At 44.1% G+C, this 21,630-nt stretch overlaps 2 protein-coding genes across 2 annotated transcripts in view; both read left to right on the top strand.

Moving 5' to 3' along the window:
* The window catches only part of LOC143692272 (lipoxygenase homology domain-containing protein 1-like), a 37,425-nt gene extending 35,471 nt beyond the window's left edge, over positions 1 to 1,954 (top strand). The window contains exon 10 of the mRNA XM_077172198.1: positions 1,788 to 1,954. Within this exon, the coding sequence (XP_077028313.1) occupies positions 1,788 to 1,954 (167 nt within the window). The remainder of the gene's footprint in view (positions 1 to 1,787) is intronic.
* A 321-nt stretch (positions 1,955 to 2,275) lies between these two features.
* Positions 2,276 to 21,630, top strand: part of LOXHD1 (lipoxygenase homology PLAT domains 1) — a 97,114-nt gene continuing 77,759 nt past the window's right edge. Inside the window, exons 1-8 of the mRNA XM_077171695.1 lie at positions 2,276 to 2,357; positions 4,891 to 5,026; positions 7,542 to 7,696; positions 10,947 to 11,107; positions 18,098 to 18,174; positions 19,008 to 19,204; positions 19,534 to 19,726; positions 20,551 to 20,711. Coding sequence (XP_077027810.1) covers positions 5,020 to 5,026; positions 7,542 to 7,696; positions 10,947 to 11,107; positions 18,098 to 18,174; positions 19,008 to 19,204; positions 19,534 to 19,726; positions 20,551 to 20,711 — 951 coding nt within the window. The 5' untranslated portion in view covers positions 2,276 to 2,357; positions 4,891 to 5,019. The remainder of the gene's footprint in view (positions 2,358 to 4,890; positions 5,027 to 7,541; positions 7,697 to 10,946; positions 11,108 to 18,097; positions 18,175 to 19,007; positions 19,205 to 19,533; positions 19,727 to 20,550; positions 20,712 to 21,630) is intronic.

Here is a 21,630-nt window from a genome sequence, read left to right as displayed (position 1 = left end):
GCCAGATTGTAGAAGTGCAAGACTCGGAGTTAGAAAAGACCTATTATGTCATCCCGCCTATCTCCCTGTGCACACAGGACTGTCCCTTTCTGCAGAGATGATCAAAGCTGGCTTCAGCCTCACTTGGGGTATCCATGGTGAAACGTCTCCCAGCACAGCATCCAGAAGCTGCTCCCGCAGCAGATTGCAGCTCCATATGTAGCCTGTATTTATTCTGTGGGTTTTTTATTCCCTCCTCTCCTTATCTTGAATGTTATCCTGGAAACTGTTGTGCCAGGCCTTGTCCTCGCTGGTGTTTGTGCCCTGGGCTTTTGAGAATTTCCAAAGTGCCTGGATACCTCAGTGTGAAAGGATGGGATGTGCCCAGCAAGCCCTGGGAGGGTGATGATGGCAATCTGGGGAGATGCCTGGCCTTCTCCAGCAGCCTCAGCCCTAGCTCAGACACATCTCCCCTGTGTGGTTTCTCCCTGACAGCCCTCTATCAGCATTTAAGCCTGGTACAAGGTCTCGTTTCCCCCTCCGTGCATGCTTCACTCCTCCTTTCCCTCAGCAAGGGGTCAGGAAGGCCAAAACAGACAGATGAGAGCAGCCTTTGCTGTCTGAATTGCACTTGCAGCTTTCCCCAGGGAGAACCAAGGTTCTCCATCACATGCCATCCACAGATTTTGCTTCATTTCTGCTCATCTAAAACTTGCTGGTGCTTTTCAGAGAGGAGTGATCATGAATATTTTGTATATTATTAAAACAGGGGCAAAACTTTTTCTGAGCAATCCCTCTTCCCTTCTTTTTTTTTTTTTTCAGTAGCTCTTGTCTCTTTTTTATACAGTCAAACACTGAGAAGACCAGTAAAAACCTAATTTATATGCATGCCATCATATTTTTATATTCCATTCTGGGCTCTGAAGGTCAAGCTGTGCTAGTGTGGGCTCGGGTGTACCGAAAGGGTTAGCAATCCTCTCATTAGGATTTGTTAATAATTCAGCTGGTGTCTGAGTGAGGAAAGAAGGCTGTTCCTTCTCCTGTAGGCCACAATCTTAGGGTATGTAATGTAGTATTCAAGAAAGTGTTGGCTGAAGTCGTGTCAAATTTAGGCATTTAAATAATTCAAAACCTTTTGGAAAATATCTTTACACTGACTAAAGATATTGTAGTTCTGAGTGTGTTTGTCCCACATGGTGCAGTCTCACTAGGGATGGATGCCTGAGTGGGCTTTGAGACAGCCTGTTCTGCAAGAAGCATTTTTGGGATAATTAGTCCAGTCTTGGGAGGCTTTTTATCTCAGGATGAGGTGATAGCATGTCTGTGTCCTGTTCCAGACACAGATCAGACAAGTTTTTTAGGAGCTACCTGGAGCTGCATTGCACTGTGCACAAGTAACTGGATACTGACAAAAGGACAGAAGAATATTTCCCTGAATTTATGGTCTTTGAAGTTGGAAGTTGCAGGTATTTGAGAAGTGAGCTGAAACTACAGCGTTGGGTCACACCCCTGCATTACTCTGTTAGTAGAGTGTAACAAGAGAATATGGTTCACCTGAAAAGAGGTTGTTTATATTTTTCTCATTTTCTTTTAAATGAAATTGCAGAATTATGTTTCCAGTCTCATTCCTGCACATTTTGCAGCAGCTGATTATGTTTGTGCGGAAAAGGATGAAAGGTCTTTGTCTTTCTTCATCCTACCCTCTCTACCCACCAGGGGAAACAATGATAATCATGTTCCATGTTTTTCACCAGGTTGCCCTATAAAAATTACTTTTTTAAACAAGTATCTTTAACCTTTCCTTCTAGAAAATCCCTGGTCTCTGTGGATCTGGACAAGTGACATTAAAAATGCAGGAACAGATGCCACCATCTTCTTCCAGATTTATGGAGACAAAGGGAAGTCAGATGAGATGAAGCTAGACAACAATTCAGACAACTTTGAAACTGGACAGACTGACAAATTCATGGTATGAACCTTGTGCAAGTGGAAGATTTGGCTTGATATTGTTTTCCAGGGGTTTAGCTTCAATCCTGGGCAGATAATCATCAGTATGAGATTTTTACTACATTAGATCCTTCTAAAGTTGAGATCAAGTCAATCCATTTGCTGGTGATGCAAATGATTTACTTGCATATGGATGTGGCTTGTCTTCCCAAAACAGGGAACAGGCTGATATTTTTGACTTCTCTCTGATTTAGCTCTTAAAAGATGTTCAGAGATGCCCTTTGTGTGTGTGTGCTTTTCTGACTCACAAAAATGGATGTTGCACCATTTTTACCCACTTACAGATAGAGCTTCCTGATCTCGGCAACTTTTATAAGCTTCGGATATGGCACGAGAAAAGAAATCCCTTTGCTGGCTGGCATCTGAATAAGGTGAGGGGACAGCAAGGGAAGGTAGAGCTGGAAAGTCAGGCTGGTCACAGAGCTCTGCAGTGCCAGTCCTGGGTCACAGTGTTCCCAAGCTGGCAGCTGAGCTTCATGTGCAGAGCTCTGAGGTGCCTGCCTTGTCAGAAGGCAATATAAAATGGTGTTAAGTTGCACCTGAGAAGGATCAGATTGAACATTAGGGAAAATTCCTTTGTGGAAAAGGTTGTCCAGCCCTGGCAGAGCTGCCCAGGGCAGTGGTGGAGCCCCCATCCCTGTGGATGTGGCACCTGGGGACGTGGGTCAGTGTTGGGCTGGTGGTGCTGGGGAAATTGTTGGACTTGATGATCCTGGAGGGCTTTTCCAACCCACATGATTGTGTGATTTTGTGTGTGGTAAATGAGAGCAATGGGGAGAGGCAGCTCCCAACAGCTCAGACTGGTGGTGAAAATCCCACTTTCCCACCCTTCCCATGTCAGACAACTGATGTACTCATCTCACTGCTACCAGGGGTTTCTTCCTTGCTCTTCAGAAAACTTCCTACTCTTAGACACCACTACTGTACAGAAAGGCAAACCCACTCCTCCTGTGGCTTATTTACAATCCCCATAAGAAAAAAACTGATTCCAGCAGAGATTGCACAGTGTAGCATCCCCTGCCCTGAAGTGCTGACAGCCCTGTGATGGGGGCTGAACTCCTGCAGGCTGGAGGAGGCCACAGAGACTGTGCAGAGGAGAGCAGCCCTGTTCTGTGTGGGAGATGACAAGGGTGACCTGCTTGATGTCCTTTGCTCTACCAGCATTGATTACAGTGCTATCACCCCTCACCTGGATTGTCTGGACAGAAAGTTCACCTCTAAGCTTCACCCCTGCTCCTCCTGAGCAGCTTGGATGGCACTCTCTGCTCTTAGCAAAACACACACCTTGCTCTGGATCTGTAAATAAGTGTGTTGATAAATCACAGTTTACCACTTGGAGCTTTTTCTGGGGCTCCTCTAATGTGCTTTGACAGATCCTGCTCTCCTGCATTGTCATGGAGCTGTGAAACCATCCACTGCCAACACCCATCTCCAGGGGTAGGAGGGCATCAAGTGCTGCTCTTGTCACCACATGGAGGGAGAAATTCCTGGTCAGACTTTGGGCCACTGCAATCATCCCTATTAGTTTGTTCACAGATGATGAGCAAAAATGTTTTCATCTTCCACAGCTGTATATTTGCCTGTGGTATCTTATTTTCCTGCAAAAAAATTTGTTTGGGAAGGCCAAGAGGTAACTTAGAGTGTGTCTAGGATTCCCTTTTGGCCAAACTGTCTAAGTAAACCTGGTTAAGACGCATGAAATGAATTGATGTTCTTATGGCTGGACTCATTTTAGGCCTTTTTCAAAAGAAATGATCCTATGATTCTATGACTTTGGGAAAATAAGTCTGTTCATGCACACCCATTCTGATGTTTTCTGGATGGATCAGGCTCATGGCACAGGAATCCCATCACTTGTGCACCCACTATAGTATCTAGGAAATTAGATTAAACCTGAATGATGCTTTGTTCCAGTCCTCCCCCATTTCATGCCTGCTTTGCTTCCTGCTGGGTCAGGCTTCCATTCTCTATCACGAGAACCTAGAGCAAACACACTGGTCAGGCCAAAAGTCCCTCGAGCACCACATCCTCTCTCTTGTGTCACATAAGGTCATGGTTTTAGAAGTGTAAGAAAAAAGACAAGCATTTATGATACTTCCTCCTGACATTCTTTCAGGTTTTGACTATTTCCAGTTGGACACTTACTTCCTAAACTGATCTACGAAGCAGAAAGCATTTAGTAGGTTTATTTTTCCAGTTATTGGTTTGAAGTTTCCAGCCTCCCCTTGAACCTTAGTAGCTTTTGGCAAGGACTTCACAGGCTGATTTTGTCATTTTGTCCTTTTTTTTTTTTTTTTTTTTTTGCTTAGAACTTTGTTCCACAGGTGTCATTTGATGCCCTGTATTTCTTGAGGCAGAAGAGAGAACATCTGATCCCTCTCTGCCTTCTCCATTGTCACCCGTGATTTTACGGACCTTCATCACACCCTTGCTTTACACACTTCAACAGACAACTGCAGAGCACCACCTTATTTGCTCATTACTCCTTGGGAGTTACTGCAGATCTTTTTTCAGACTTCCTGCAATTTTATTTTTGGGTTTTTTTTCCCCTCAATGCATTGATTCTCATCAGCAAGAACCCACAGCACAAGCCCCATCCCCGATTTGCTCCTTGGGGTTGTAGAGTGGCACATGGTGAGCCATTTGCAGAGCCCCAGTTCCTCAATGTTCAAAAGTTCCTCAGTGCCATGGAATGATTGGAGAAAGGAGGAATGAAAAGCCATCAGTGTGACAGACTTTGCTCCATGCATCACTACAGTGCACAGCCTGGATGGTCTCGTTATTAATGTGTTTTATTTCTCTGCTGCTACCTAATCTTGCCTCCCTGGCAAAAAACCTGTCAGGATCTTGTTGCTTTTTTGCCTCTGAGCCTCGGAACTCACGCGGTGTTTTGGTTTAATGAAGGTAACTCTGCTGAAAACGCTGACAAAAGAAAAATACTCATTCAACTGCGGCCGCTGGCTAGATATAAATGAAGAGGACAATGAGATCGTGCGGGAGCTCCCCGCCGAGGGATCTCTGGTGACTGAAGTCATGCCAGGTGAGAGCCACGGGCTCTGTGCAGAGGCTTGCTTGGGACCTGAATAGAAAGAAACCCTCTTTGTGTGAAAGATGCACAGGCAGACTGATGCAATTCAATTAACTTCTCTTTCTGGCACTTTCTCTCTGCAGTATTTTCTGTGTGCATCATTAGCTGCATGGAGCTTGAGAAATCCTATCCTTTTATTAATTTTTTTTTTTTTTTTGGGGAGAAGATTTCTCTGTGGTGGGAAATGGGAGATATCTGGCCACAGCACAATCATTTCCAGGGCTTGGGTTTTTTTTTAACTTGTGATTTTTTTTCCAGTCTCCCTCAAAATGTGAAATGCAAGGTTTGAGGAATATTCATGGAAAGCAAGCTTAGCTGAAATGCAGTCTAAAATTTGACAATCATATTTTGGGCTTTAAAGTTTTATTTAGTTATATGCAAATTCATGCAGCTGTATGTATAAATATATAGTAAGTTGCACAGCACAGTGGTTAGTGCATATGCCTCTTTCAGTATGTATGAGCAATCCAAACTGTTTATTCTTTTAATTGAACTGGAGATTTAATTAAGGAAAGCTACAGAACTTTGCCCTGGCTTCCTGGAGTGGCCATTTCTGCCTTGACCTTGTGTCACAAGAATTAAATCTACTTAGAGGGAGAATTTAGAAGAGCAGAACATCTCAAGGTAGCCGGTGGGATTTTTCATCTTTCCACCAAAGCACCCACAGTCTGCAGACCTTGAGTCCCCCATTTTCTGAAATTTCTGGTTCTGACATTGGTGATCTGCATGCAGTAGAGCAGTTTCTCAGAAGAGGAAGAGTAATTGTAATTGCAGATGTTATTAAAATGTAAATAAACCTGGTTTTGAAATGTATTTTTAATCAGCTGTGGAGAGGGCAGCTCGAATCCTCACTCAGGCACTTTCCTGTGTGGAGAATTTGTGCTGATCAGAGGTGAGATGCAGCATCTCCATGCTGGGCTTGCAGGAGGATTTTGGAGGGAGGGTGGAGAGCACTGCTTCTTGTCCCTTCCCCAAGCTGGAGAAAAGGGGTTCTCTCTCAAAAGTTGATCTATGGGCTGGCTCCTTGTTGTGATATTTCTCTCTGGAAATCCTTCACCCACTGGGATGGCAGGACAGAGAGGAGGGCATGGTCAGGGAAGGAAGGTGTCAGATCAAAATCCACCAAGAAAAACCATACAATGACCTTGAAGGTGAAAAGCAGGCAAGACAACCCAACCTTCTGAATAAAGTTTAGACTCTCATAGGGATGATCTTGAGGGTCTTTTCCAACCTTTATGATGTGATGATTTTATGATTCTGTGATTATAATGTCCCAAGGGGATGGGGCCAGCTGGGGCTGTCTTGTCCCATAAATCCAACATGAACAGCCCATTCCTCGGGTATCTGAGCACTTGTAAGTTCCTAACTCTTCTTATCTGTTGGCCATGGCCCTGGATGCTGAAAATGTTGTTTTTCCCACACACACTGCAAAGTTCCCCACCCCCAGGGCCATCTTGGGAGTGGAGGTAGCAGGACAGGGACACTCCACTGCATGATATTTTTCTTGAAAGGGCCAGGATTTTTATGTCCTTGGCTTTCATGGGTTCTCCCAATGCCTCAGGCCTTTCTATTTTAGCTCTTTTCCTCCCCTCCTTTTCCTAGGGGTAATGTGGAAAGCATCCAAGTCAATACACCAGCAGAAGCACCAGCTGGAAGAAGTACGAACACCTAAAGTTAACTACAAGCCTGTCAGAAAAGCAGTAAATTAAAAAAAAAAATGGCGTTTCTGGGGTCATTTCTGTGGTTTCTGTCTCGCCAGTGATCAAATACTGCGTGATGGTGTGCATGGGCACAGTGAGCGGCACAGACACCAACGTCTTCATGTGCCTCATCATTCTGGGGTCATTTCTGTGGTTTCTGTCTCCCCAGTGATCATCAAATACCGTGTGACAGTGTACATGGGCACGGTCAGCAGCACGGACACCAACATCTTCGTCTGCCTCATCATCTGCCTCATCATTCTGGGGTCATTTCTGTGATTTTGTCTCCCCAGTGATCAAATACTTAGTCTGCCTCATGATTCTGGGGTCATTTCTGTGGTTTCTGTCTCCCCAGTGACCAAATACCGCGTGACAGTGTACATGGGCACGGTCAGCAGCACGGACACCAACATCTTCGTCTGCCTCATCATTCTGGCGTCATTTCTGTGTTTTCTTTCTCCCCAGTGATCATCAAATACCGCATGACGGTGTACACGGGCATGGTCAGCAGCACGGACAGCAACATCTTCGTCTGCCTCATCGTCTGCCTCATCATTCTGGGGTCATTTCTGTGTTTTCCTTCTCCCCCGTGATCAAGTACCACATGACGGTGTGCATGGGCACAGTGAGCGGCAGTGGCACGGACACCAACGTCTTCATGTGCCCCATCATTCTGGGGTCATTTCTGTGATTTTGTCTCCCCAGTGATCAAATACTTCGTCTGCCTCATCGTTCTGGGGTCATTTCTGTGGTTTCTGTCTCCGCAGTGATCAAGTACCGCGTGACAGTGTGCACGGGCACGGTGAGCGGCAGCGGCACGGACGCCAACGTCTTCGTGTGCCTCATCGGTGACCAGGGGGACACGGGTGAGCGCGTCCTCTACAACTGCATCAACACCGTCAATAAGTTTGAAAAGGGCAACGTAAGTTGGCGCAGCGGAGCCTCAACATGGTTTTGTAAATTAATTTTTTTTTTTGAATGTGTGTGTGTAAACTCAGGTGATTTCCTTGCCAGCTCAGGCTAGGGAAGTGGGGAGAAATGAATCTTGTCAATAGAGCATTTTAACAGGTTGCATCTGGAGGGAGGCTTGGGTCGGGGACAGTGTGCCCTTGCTCGATGTGAGCTCATGAAAGAGTCTCTTGGTTTGCTCCTCCAGCTAACTTCTGACTGCTGAAATTGTATCTTCAGACTGGGGAAGGCTTCCAGGAAATCTTCCAAGAATAAAAGAGAGGCTTTTCCCTTCCATCTAATATAGCAAAAATTTGGCTCCCCAGGGCAAAGGAAGAAAAAAGTAATGTGAAAGTCAGAACCCAAAGCCTAACATGTTTCCTTTGTAATTCCTCCAGTCTCTCTCAACCATGCTGCACTCAATTTTATGTCTTATTTTCAAACTTATTTTCAACGTATTTTTGTCTGTCCGTATGCAGAATGCAGGGGGGTGGAAATGGACTGAAATGAAGACAGAGCTTATTCCCTGGAAAGCTGGAGATAATGAAGAAGTCGAACAGTTGTTAAAGCCCTTGCAGCATTGGCAGTATCAGCAAGCAAATAGTTTGCCAATCTGATCTGTAGGGTCAAGCTACTTAATATGTATCCAATTTTGGATCTCTAGGGTCCAACTTAGACTGGTAAATTGTAATCAATATCTCCAGAAGGAGATTTTGAGAATCTGATCACAGAACTCTGCAGGTTTCCCATCTCTTGTGTCATTATTTGATTGAAGGTTCAGAGTGTAAAGAAAATGAAGATAAAAGGAGGTCACGTTTTCAAAATAGACCATTGAATTTAGGCTTCTGAAATATGCATTAGCACTTTGAATTTGCCTTTGAGTGTCCAGAATTTCCAATTCTTCACTGAAATCATTGAGTTCTTCTGGACTTTAAAAGAACTTTCATCAAGTATTTCTTGTGCTTTTAAGATCTGTCTGTGGAAACGTGGTAATTATATAGTGTGAGAGTCCATTCTGCTTCTAATCATATATGTTTGCATAAATGGACTTTGCAAACATCTTCTTTTTTTGCCTATGCACTGACATTATAGATATTTTAGTTTTAAAAGGTAGATCCAAGCTGTAAAGGATGGCATTTTGTCATTTGATGAAGCCTGTGTTTGCCAAAATGGTAGCAAAATGAGTCGTGTTTTGGTGCTGAAGACTGTTTCAGTGCCGTTCCAAAGAAAGATGCTTGGTTTGAAGAGAATACAAATATTTTAAACACAGATAATGGCTATTTTATGGGATTTTCCATCCTTGTCCAAGTCCAGGCTGGATGAGACTTGGATCCACTTGGTCTAGTGGAAGGTGTCCCTGCCCATGTCAAGTCCCTTTAAGGTCCCTTCCAACCTAAACCATTCTAGGGTTTTGTGATGATTCCATGACATTTAGTCACAAAAATAAGTTGTAGGCTAACTTGCATGAAGGAGGATAAAAAGGGAAAAATAATTTTAGCAATCAAATGGTGTGATTAATAGTATGCAGATGACATAAACCAAACTGGAGCCTTTTAGAGGAAAACTGCTCTCCTGGCACGAGGAGCTGAAAGCTGGTGAATGAATGGGAAGTTGTTTAAGAATTGATCCTGACAAACTTAGAGCTCATATATTCAAGAGGCTGAATGAGTATATCTACACTGATTAACTCAGATACCCTGTTAAAAAGAAATGTTGCTAAGTCAGTATGGTCTCTAATCTACAGCCACTTAAACCAATAGAACGTTGATTACCAATTTGGCCTAAAAAGTTTGCCTGCAGATGCAAACTAACAGCCTCTGTAGAAAGTAAGATTTAAAGATGCCTCTAAATTAAGTGTTTGTCCTGTTGTGGTTCCAGTTAGTTACTTACTCATTAATTTATATCAGCCATTAATAAGTAAGGTGAGCATCAGGACTAATGAATTAAATTATATTGACTTGAACAGAGTCAGTGAGGTTTTGATGCCTTAAATCCCCAATTCAGCAGTTTTGAGTGTGTAAGTAGCATTGACATAGGTAAACCCATCACTAACACTTTAGGCAGTGGCAAAATGCTTAGCTGTCTTCATTCTAAAGGTGACTTTGGAGTCCTGAATGATGACATAATTATTATGTTATTTAATAAATTATATTATTTAATAATTTTCAGTATTTGCATAAATACTGCCTTGCCACCATGCTTCCTGGGAGCTAGCTAGATCTATGCTACCACCACGAGTGCTTTTGGGACATGAAGAACAACCAAAAGACAGTGGTTTTCTACCTCTTACCTAAGCAAGGCATCTCATCCAGATGGCCACCACAGCAGTCATGCCTCCTTGTTGGGCTACACACTGCAGACACGCCATGTGTTTACACCCAGGATTTACCATGCTAGTGCCATGTCTGTGCATCTGTACATGGGCCACTTTTGCCTGGCCTGGTTCCCAGAGGAGTAACTTGCTCTCTTAATGCATTTCTCTTCCCTTGTCCATCAGGGATTGTTGGTGCCAGTCAGCTCTTGGGTAACAGAGCTCTGTTCTTGAGGGGCCATTCCTCGAGCTAATCTGTAGGTTGGTTATTTGAACCTATTTCCAGGGGGGAAAAAAAAAAAGAAAAAAAGACATTAAATCCGTGTCTCTTTTGGGGTATTGAGGGTATTTGTCTACTGGGTTTGGTTCACACCACCCTCCAAACACAACTCATGGAGCAGCTGGAAACATCCCTGTGCAGCCCTGCCCATACTGGCATGCCAGGAAATTAAAAGGGTTTAAACTGTGCTGGGTAGTCAATGCTGCCTGACTTTAACACACTGTAATGACTTTGAGCTGTACCTCCAAACACCTCCATAGATTTGGTCTGAAGTGACCTGCTTCTTACTTCTCAGAAAGCTTATATCTGAGCAGGGGTTTGAACTTGGATTTCCTGCCTCTCTGTATGAATTCCTTAATAATCAAATTCTCTTTTTTTACAGCTGTGGAGGGCATGCAATGACATGGCAGATTTAAAATGCTGGTGGATCATATATTTACAAATCTAACCTTACACATCTAGCACAAATATTCAGGCTTTTTATTCTTTGGTAAATTCGTACTTTCTCCATCTTGTCAAGAACTTTCTTGCAGCATGCTGATGATGTTGGTTTGATTGCAATAATAAATTTGAGTTGTTTGTGTGCTTTTAGGGAGAAATATTGCCTTACCTTTTTTATTCTCCTCCTCAAAGGCTGATGAATTCTTCATTGAAGCAGTAACGCTGAAGCAGGTGAGGAGGGTGAGGATAGGGCATGATGGCAAAGGAGGAAGCAGTGGCTGGTACCTTGCCAAAGTGATAGTGAGGGAAGAAGGACAGCCAGAAAGCGAGGCTGTGGAATTCCCCTGCTACAGGTACTGGAAACAATGCTTGCAAATTAAGTCTCTGTCTCTGCATTTGCCAGACTTTGAAGAGCCTAGTTGTTGGTCCATGACTGGAATTTTCTGAGCACAGCTTAATCCTTTTTATTTATTCATATGTTCATTTATTTTTTGCTAAGCCTGAAAGCAAAGAGTGTGTTTTGGGAGGTTTAAGATACAGTTAACTCCCCTTACCAAATGACCAGCAATCTGGATTGTGAACTTCTCAGCAATTAGCTCAGTAATGCAGAGAATTTCCAAAAGACAAAATGCAGCCTTCCAGTACCACACCCAGTCTCACTGCAATTGCCTGCTGCAGAAACACACTCTTCAATCTGCCGGTGTTACTGCATGTAATGAGGTTCCAGTCCCTCACATGCACATCCCATCTTTCTCAGAGCAATGGGATGCTATTTTTGTGTTGGGAGCATGCAAAATTATTATGCTGCCATCTCGAGAGCTCCTTGCATGAGGGGAGATGCACATCTTGCAGACAGAGACAGCGTTAGGGCAGAGGGCTGTGGCTTACCCCTGTGGGTGAGTTATAAGTGTAGTCTTCTCTTCCCTAGACAATCCAGTGGCCAAAAGAAATGTGCTGCACTGAGGCTGCCTGTGGGGGACAAGATGCATGATCTGTCCTGGCACTAACTGGGGTCTGCCTCAACACTGCAGCACAAACTAGAGAGAATTGGGTGAAAACATTAAAGATTAACTCCAGTCCAGTCCCACTTACCCTCTCAGGATGTCCACCCTTTAGGATGGACATCCAGTGAGCTCCATTTAACAACACCATGTACCTGTTCTAAAAAAATTATCTCCCAGGGACAAGTGGAATTGTAAAGCTCAAACACTTCAATTATTTTTAAATTGAAGACAAAGGTAAAGCCCCTAAGCTGGTTACTTGTCTCTTTGAAAGCGCTCCTCTATAATGAGGGGAGCCAAATACAAAGCAGGAGCCAGCCCCAGCCTCTTGGCATTGCTAAAGCCCCGTCACATCAGAGAGCAAAGTCACTGTGGAGACAGCACGGAGCAGCAGACACAATGTCATCTTGGTTGTGAAAAGCAAGCCACTCTCTCCCTTCTCAGGGAACAAACAGCCACATACTCATTGCTGCCTTTTGATCATATTTAACAACCATATGTTTTACTGAGTTAAGCAGGCAGGATAGACAGGTTTTTCCTTGGACATGAAGTGTCCATGTGAAGGGCTGTTTTGCTCAGGCTCCTCAGAGATATTTCTGTGTCTAACTGCACACAGCAGCTGGCTCATTTTCGAGATTTCCTTTTTGAATTGTATCCTTATGTGACTGCTGAACCGGGTGTCTTCCATCAGCTCAGAGTGACTCCCTTCCCCTTCAGTTTGTACCTCTTGATCAGGAACGCCAGTGGGCATTCCCCTCAGGCCAGGGTTGGCAAAAGGACAGAGAGAAAAACCCAAGATCTTATCCCCAAAAACATTCATGGTGTACCTTCAGGCTTCAGGTCACCAAGCGACGGAATTCCACTCTTCTTATCTTTCTAAATGTCTCCTTTCCCAAGCGACACCAGTGTTGCTCACCAGTGGCTCTGTTTGCTGTCCTTGTGCCAGCATTATCTCTTTCCTCTCAGATTGAGAAGGTGACATGACTGATCGCCACCAAGCACAGGGACAGCTGCTCCCTCTCTCTCCCTTTGGTGCCCGTGTCTCCCGGGAGACTGCGGCACCATCGCAGTGTACGGGTGTCGTCATGGACTCTGCAGAGATCTGAGGGCAAAGGTGCTCATCCACTGCATCCTCCAGGGGGAGGGATAGATACTTCCATGGCCTGCAGCGTTTGGATGTTGCTCTCCACTCCTGTAGGCCAAGGACAGCTTTATGTCCTCGCTGCTTTGGTAGGAGCTCAGGGAGTCCTGCTCCACGCGCCTCCACAGGGGCAGGAGGTTGGAAAAAGGGTTGTCCAAGAAGAGGAAGTGCAAGTGAGGTTAGTTGGAGACTCCATCCAAGGGGTGCACGAGGGAAGAATCTCTTTCTCCTTGTTGTTTGTTTCTTGTTGAGACATGTTGTTCTCACTGCTTTTATCCCCAAGACTTGATTAACTTCCACTCTTCCACACAGCACAATTGCATGGTCTGGAGAAAACACCTTTTGCTGCTGGGTTCATACTGAAAACTACTCCATTGGCCTTGTGACACTCAGCTGCTCCTGAGAGACAGCTAGGGGACAAAATGCCTTCCATCAGAAACACATCTCACCTGTGCAAAAAGCTCCACAGGCTCCTTGCCCCTATGCAAACCAGGCTGCAACACATGTGAGGAGCAGACACTCTATCAAAAAGCTGCCTAACCAGCTTCCTCTCTGACTGGTATCTTTAACATACCCTTATAGATCTTCATTGCATGGAACTTGTTGAAGTCTCTCTGTTGTTGTTATTTACATATTTATATACATGACTATGTTTTGCCTTTTAATTTGAAATCTTTTCTGTGACTCCATAGGATCATCTATCATTTAGCAATCACAAGAGCTACGTGAGAAGAACTATCTCTGTTGTACAAGGGAGCCAGCAGAGATAAAGAGAAGCTAAGCGGATTAATTGTGAGTTTATGTCAGATTCAGGAAGAGCATCGAGAAATAACGACTCCCAGGCCTGTGCTTTCAACTGTTTAAACAGTTGGCTTAGAGTCAGTGATTTTTAAAGTGGTCATTTGATCCATGCTTGCAAGAAGTAAATGCAGGTTACTTCCCCAGGCATTATTTGCAGAATTACTAGTACATCACTTGGATGCAGTACTACTCCTCCCTTACGACCACAAGGCATTATAATATCCATGCTTTTAGGAGCTGAGTACTGAATTATTCAGTAGCATCACTAAACAGTTTATACCTTGTAGTACCTGGTGTGGTTTAGGTACAGTGATGATGAATACTGCTGCAAAGCTCAAAATTAAGGGAGTTCAACTTTTGCCCCAGAAATGGAGCCAAACTTTTTTGAAGATCAGAACTGAGTTTTTCTGGTGTCATTTTCTCCTCAAAGCTCTCTGGAAGTCCAGGAATGGACTACCTGACAGGCTCTAAACCAGCCTATTTTTTATAATATTTATATCCCAGACAGAAATGAATTTTCAATCAGACAAAGTCATGAGTTCGTGATAGGATAGAATTTTACATGCTATAAATCATTACAACTCCACTGAAATCTTCTGTGATATATCATTAAATTTTTTTTCTAAGCATACGGCCCCCACCATCCTAATTTGTCTCCAGCATAAGCATAAGGGAACTTTGTTAATCCTCTGAAGAACAACAGACCACAAATGGGATGATGCACTAGGAGACTCCTGCAAAAGAACATTTATTCAATCAAATGCCAAAAATGTTCATCATACAAAGGAGCCAGAGAAACCTCCTTTTCTTGCCTAAAAATAAACTGAGATGTCTATCTCTTTTTACACATTTTTGTATATAGGTTATATTTAAAGGCACACACAAATACATATGTGCCTCTGAATCCAATGGATGTGCCAATCATTCTAATTGCACTCAAGCTGGGTTTCAAATGCTATAAATGATGTCATATTGTATTTTTTCCAGTGGTCACCTGCATCTCTGATCCTCTAGAAATTCTGAAGTGGCTTTCATGTCATATTTCTGTCCTCTTTGAGTTATATTGGTCATAAAGCATCTCTTTAAACCAAGGATGTGACACAGGACATGGCTACACCCTTGTAAAATCCACAGTGGCATGTCAATTACATTCACTGAACTCATATAGAGCTCTGATAAAATAAAAGATTTTGACATGCCTTTTGTACCAGGGATATGATGGCACTGCACTGAAATATTCTATTTTCTGCAGCCAGATGTGTCAATCCATTTGTGTTTGGGGTAAGACTATAAACCCCTGGTTTCAATCTGCTGCTCAGTGATATGCTGTTGGAATTACACTGAAGTGAAATTAGGATATTGATGCATATGTAATGAAAGGAAGGGATGCAGGGCATTGCTCATCCAAATATTCCCTCTGTCACTAATCTTCTCCAGAAAATAGTGCTGCTGCCACTCCTGGCTGTTCTCTTGGCTGAAACAGCACAAGGAGCTTTAAAGCCATTTCTGCTGATAAATCTCCCTCTCTCTCCTCCAGCAACCTCCCTCTTCCTCTTCCAGTCCAAGATATGCTCCTTCCCTTGCCATCACTATCTACCAACACTGGCAGAGGGAATTTCTTTATCTCAGGGTGTGTTCTGCATTTCTGATTTGCTTTTCTCCTCTGTCCTCACTGCTGAAGCAGTTAGCATTTGCTGTGCTGCACACAGAGATCTGTTTCTTGTGGGAGGTATTTTTATCCTGCCACCTCAGTGCAGGAGAGATTCACTCAGATTTATCCCAGATACCCCTAAAATGTCAGCAATGGCAAAGGTGACAGAAAACAGCAGCATGTCCACCGGCAACAGAAACAGCAGCTTGCGGGGCACAAAAAAGAGAAGGAAAAGAGTAGGAAAAGTGGAGGAAAAGTGTGTCTACCTCGTGAGCTTCTGCCTTCCTGAAGGCCATGCTGAGTTCAGTGGTCCTGGGGTGGTGGCTTGAATTTTGTGGGTCCTCCCAGTTAACATCCATGTACACAGAAGCATCTTGACTTTTGGGATGATGTGATCCCCTAGCCATTGGATACCTGTCCAAGGATTTGAATCCTCAGCCAGCATCAAGAGCTGCATAAGACAAAGGTATTAAGGACCAGTTTTAACAGGTAAAATAACCCCATCCCACCCCAGCCCCAAACTATCAGTAAAGGCTTCCTTTCTTAAGGCAACGTGATGTCTTAGCATGCTCTTATTGCAGTCTACCCTTGCTCAATTCTTGTCATCAGTTTCATGGTCTTCCCCACAGATTTTTTCTGCTCCTCTATCCCACTACCCCCCTCCGCCTCCTCTGAGGCCCAACACCACATCAGATGCCCTCACGTGGTGCTCGTGTGATCATCACATGTCCATGTGTTCTTCATCTTCATGCTGACCACCCGAGCTTTTAGCCCTGCACAAGGGCACTGCACAAGGCCACCTGCTTTACTGAGAGAAAGGGAAGAATTTGGGCGGAGTGCCCACCCAACAACCTCCCAAAACTTAGAGGGAAGCTGGGGCTTGAGATGCGTGTCTGTGTGGTGGGACTCCTGTGCACCCCTTTTGCATGAGAACACTGCTGCTTGTGCTTCCAGGCTGGCTCTAGCTCATGTTTGGATTTCTTTCCTGGTGCTGGGTTGTTTTTTGGGGTTTTTTTTGCATGGTTTCTTTGTGCTTTTTGTTTTCCTCTGGGTGGTAGGAGAGGGGAGAAGATTGAAAATGTAATATTCCTTCAGATGGATGAAGTGGAGACATACCACCCTGGGTCTTCCAAAATATCCGGTCCAGCTGGTGATGACTTTAAGCTGTGCTGGCTTTTTACCAGCAAGGTGCCTTAGGTTTGATCCAGCTTTCAGCAGCTCTCTTTGTTCATGTCCCCAAGTCCTGGTTCTGAGGGTCGTTTTTGGGTTTCCATACATGCTGACTCACTGTGAAAGTCAAAGAGGAAAACTTCCATGGGAGGTGAGCTCCCCTCCTTTTTGGCACACGGGTCAGCCAAGGACAATGTGTGTGTCACAGCAACACCATGGGAAGCTCACAGGGCACATGGGCTCCATGTGTTTGTGCAGTGTGGTCACCTTTAAAAAGAAACAGTTTCTGGGGATTTGTTTTTACTCCTTCTGCTTCAGGAGCCATTTAAATACTCTGCATGACCCGGCAGAGAGTGCTCATTTGTCCTTTTCTCGCCCCTGCTGCTTTGAAGCAGTATTTTTAGCTGCTGCAGATAGATGTGCACCTGGGAACAATGAGCATTCTGGGAACTGCTCCTGCTCTCACAGCACCACTGTGGGAAACCTGACCCCAAACAGATGCTTACAGGAATATACTGAGTGCTGCAGCAGCCTGAGTGGGGCCAGGAAAGTGACAAACCTCTGCCAGGGCCCTGACTGCTGCCATGCAGTGGTTGCTGTAGGGCACATGATGGGGTTGAGGCTGTGAATCCTTTACCCTGAGGCTGAAGGAGCAGCTCTGAAGGTTGCCAGGCTAGCAGCTAGTTCCCCTCTGTTTTGGGAGGGGACTTTTAGAGGGGGACTGAAGAGGAAACTTTTGGAAAGGGCATGTCGTGGTAGGATAAGGCAGAAATTATTTTAAGCTGAAGGAGGGCAGAGAGATTAAATATTAAGAAGAAATTCTTTACTATCAGGGTGGTGAGGCCCTGGCACAGGTTGCCCGGAGAAGCTGTGGCTGCCCCATCCCTGAAGTGTTCAAGCTCAGGTTGGATGGGGCTTGGAGCCACCTGGGAAAGGGGAAGGTCCCTTCCCATGGCAGGCAGTTGGAACTGGGTGGTCTTCAGGGTCCCTTCCAACCCAAACCATTCTATGATTCTATGATTTTCCTTTCAGATTTTTTTCCCTTTGAGGTCATGCTACAGTTTGCTTTGTGCCCAGCTCCTCTTCTCAATTAGTCTAGTTGTGTCTTTAGAGTTAAGAAACTTTGCAAATCCTTCCTTTTTGCTGGTGCCAGCTGCCTGCACATACCCAGCCCTGAAAATGGGAATAACACAATTCATCCCCTCCCTTCAGCAGTAGAGGCTGGAAGTCTTTCTGGTCAATGAAGGTCAAATCTTTCAGGACACTAAGACTGCCTGTTCACAGGGATAACTTGTGGTTGTGGAGTTTGTGCTTTTCAGACAGATGGACATCACAGCAGATGCTTATCTACTGCGAGCAGAGCTCTCATGGTCCCTCTTCTTGGGAAAATGGAGATTTAAAATGTGGCTGCCGTATGGTCTGGTCAAGTCCCTGCAAAGATAACAGAAATACAGAGCCCTCTAAAAATATCTTTTTGACTGTAGTGTGGATATGGGCTATGTGTGAAGCCAGCGTGGATTTCGAAAGGTCTAACAGGTGCTAATTATTCAAAGATAACTTACTTCTGTTTGTAAACCAGATGGCTTGACAAAAATGAGGACGATGGTCAGATTGTCCGAGAATTAGTGCCTGCTGGGGAGTCACCACTGCTAAAAAGTGAGTTTAGCTTGGAAAAAAGGTCTGGGTTTGAGTTGTACATGGATGCATTTATTTGCTTTATTCTTCTTAAAAATTCTTGTCAGTTCCCAGTAAATCTACTGGGCCTTTTTTGCCATTCTTATGCAAGAAGCTGCAGTAGGTCATGCTGAGAGAAATGCCTCTGACTCTTAAATTCTAGTTTATGAATGGGAAAAGAACATAATTGCCACATTATATAGGTAGAAAGAAAAGGTTTTTAAAGTTGTGATTTGTTTAAGAACTGCTTTCTTGTATATCTTTCTTTGAAGGATCTTGAATTGCCACTGTTTTAGTAGAGTTAATGCCATCAAATAACGGCATTCTCTGAAGAAAATCACCAAAAATATTATATTGCCCTTTTCTGGAGAACCAGGGCTCCAATCCTACAATTTTCCTTAGAAAATGGTGCTTGCACAGTGCAGGTTGTTGTGTTTAAAAAAAAATAAATAAAAAGAAGGTCAAAGTTATTGAATTAAATTGTTAAGTATAAAAATGGTGAAATAATCCCATTTGCCTAAGTGCATTTCTATGCCTTGGGTAATCATCAAACAGTGGGAGGGAGGCATACAGAATGTTTTATGCTTACCAGTGTACCTACTGGATCTCTTCTTTTTTTGGTGAGTAACTCCAAGGTGTGACAGCTTCTCCAGCGTGGCCCTAAGATTCTGGATGCATGAATGGAGGGCAAGGTCCTTTCTGTGTCTGTATCTGGAGCCTTCCTCCCCTGTCAGCTGTTAGAAGCCAATTGCCTGGCTGGGCACTGGCAGTGCCACTCACCTGTCTGTGTTTTGTGCATCAATCTTTCTCTCCAGATGTCAGTTATCACATCAGTGTGAAGACAGGAGATATCCCTGGTGCCAGCTCAGATTCCAGGGTTTTCATCAAACTCTACGGTGAAAAAGCAGACTCCAGCAAAGAGTTTCTCTTAGTCTCTGATAATGATCTAGGCAATTATTTTGAACGTGGTCGAGTGGATGAGTTTACTCTAGATATGATGGATATTGGAAAGGTAAGAATCAATTGCAGGTGGCTCTATACTTTGTGCAAGTGCCTGAATTCAGGAGCAAAATAATACTCCATATTGAAGGTGATGAAAGAGCCTTTGACATTCACACTGGGAATTAAGAGACACATTTTACATAGATTTTACACCAGTGTATTGTGTATGCTGGCATGCAAGGAGTGTTTTAAGTCTGCAGTGAAATACATATATAAACTATTTACACAAACACGGTGGAAGAGCACCGTGCCAGGGTAAGGAGACTGTTTAACATTAAGCAAATTCCGTTGTGTTGGGTTTTTCCCTGCCCTCTGGGTTTTTGTTTGCTTTTTCCCAAGATCAACCGAATTCTGATTGGGCACGATAACGTGGGTCTGCGGTCCGGCTGGTTCCTGGCCAGTGTCCAGATCACAGTTCCAGTCCAGGGAAGGCAGTACATGTTCCCCTGCAACCGGTGGCTTGACAAGGATGAGGCCGATGGCAGGGTGGAGGTGGAGGTCTACCCAAGTGAGATATTGCCTATTGAGAAATGTAAGAGAACACGTGCTGCTTTGAAGCTAGGGCTAAATGTGCATTGCTCCCATCCTTCAGGGCAAGGTCACCACTGTCTTAGACATTAAAACCAAAAAATCACCGTTCCTGTGGGCTTATATTTGTGAGAAAATTAAAATATTCTCCTCATGTTTTCTGAAAGAGTTGGAAAAACATTACAGAGATTTTCATCTCCATTTCCTGAGACCATATGAAAAATTTACACCCTGGGCAGCACAACACAGCACAAGACAATGTGCTTCTTCACTGCAATATCAGTGGGTTCTTCTTTTTTCTACATTTATCTGCCCCAGTCCTTTTTTCTCTTTATGCACCAGCACATATCCCACCCTGTCTTTATTACCCTGTTTCCTGGAAAGGAGAAGCTGTTTGATAACTAAGTGCCAAATCCCTACTGGCCACTTGACTTTATCAGTAGACCCATTTTCTTTTAAGACCACAGTTAAAATTTGCTGTTGGGTCCTAAGAAAGAATGCTGTGGTTTTCCCCTGCTCTCTGTAACTCCCTCCCTTGCACTGTATTAAGGAGACCATTCAACCACTCTATAGTTAGTCCTGAAACAAAATTCCCTTTTAAGGCCCTGTTTTGCACCCCCCTGACACTGGCTAACACTTGTAAAAGGAAAACTATTAGGTTAGTCCTCAGTGAAGAGTTCTGTTATCTCACATTTAGTTTGGATAAGAGCAAATGGTCGGCTACGTGGACATTTGTTAAGACAAGGTAATTTAATTTCGAGCCTGAGCCCCCAGGAATGTTGTTATCTGAGTTTCTCTGCTGATTTAATTGCTTTATTTTTGGACCAGTGATAAACTATGAGGTGTCTGTAGTCACTGGAGACGTGCGAGCCGCAGGCACCAACGCCAAAGTCTTCATGCAGATTTATGGTGAGACTGGCAAAACGGAATTGATCATCTTGGAAAACAGATCCAACAACTTTGAAAGGGGAGCCACAGATATCTTCAAGGTATGATGGAGGCTGTCACTGCCACTTCTAAAACGGGAAAGAAATTATCAGCCAAAGTTGAGACATCAATAGAGTAACTGCCCAAATATAAAAAAAAAAAAAAAAAAAGACTTTTCAAGAAAATTGCAGGTCTGGCAGTATCTACTGTCCTCTATCCATAATTTTGGAAGGCTTTTTTGGAAGGCATTTCTTTATGGGGTTTTGTGTTTTGTCAAGGGACTTACATCTTCTGAGGGGCTGCTAGCAAAGGTCATTGAAATTTATGATCTAATAGCACCATTTGTTTATATTTACTTTCAAAAGGATCTCAAAAGACTTCAAACTTTGAGCCTGGCCACGTGCTATTGCCAATTCTCATTGTGTAGCTGGGGGAAAAAGAAAACACTCTTTGTATGAGAATAGAAAGAATCCCAGGCTTGCCTGTGGTCACACACACCATTAACTATGGGTACAGATGTCAGCCCTGCAGAGGTTTGCAGCTGTAATTCCTGAGAATGTGTGAATGCCTAATGGATTTTACAGTGCCTGTAACACTGTACAGGCAGGCAGGCACTGCACAGCCCCGACATTCAATGTACACAGCTCAGTCCTCCAGGTATCAGGATGGTCAGAATTCAGAGCTTTTTAAAAATTCAGGTTTATACTGCAGAGCCCACACCTCTTTCCGAGCAGCCCAGCAGCAAAGGGAGTGTTCAGAGGGGTGAGGGACCTCCAACAAAACTCTAGGGAGTGAGCCAGGTGTTGGATAATCCAGCAAGATAATCCTGGGTTGATGAGGCTGCCCAGCAAGTGTGGATCACAACATGGTCAGGACCCTCTCCTTTGGGACCAATGTTCTCTTCTGCCTTGTTAGCTTGGGGTTTCTGCCCAGAGGAACCACGGTTTGCAGGACACAAATGGTCCTAGCACCTGCCCTGAT

Source organism: Agelaius phoeniceus, chromosome Z (assembly GCF_051311805.1).
Source record: "Agelaius phoeniceus isolate bAgePho1 chromosome Z, bAgePho1.hap1, whole genome shotgun sequence".
NCBI classification, from domain to species: Eukaryota; Metazoa; Chordata; class Aves; order Passeriformes; family Icteridae; genus Agelaius; species Agelaius phoeniceus.
The sequence above is the reverse complement of the archived record's forward strand: the minus strand, read 5'-3'. Positions and strand labels throughout refer to the sequence as shown.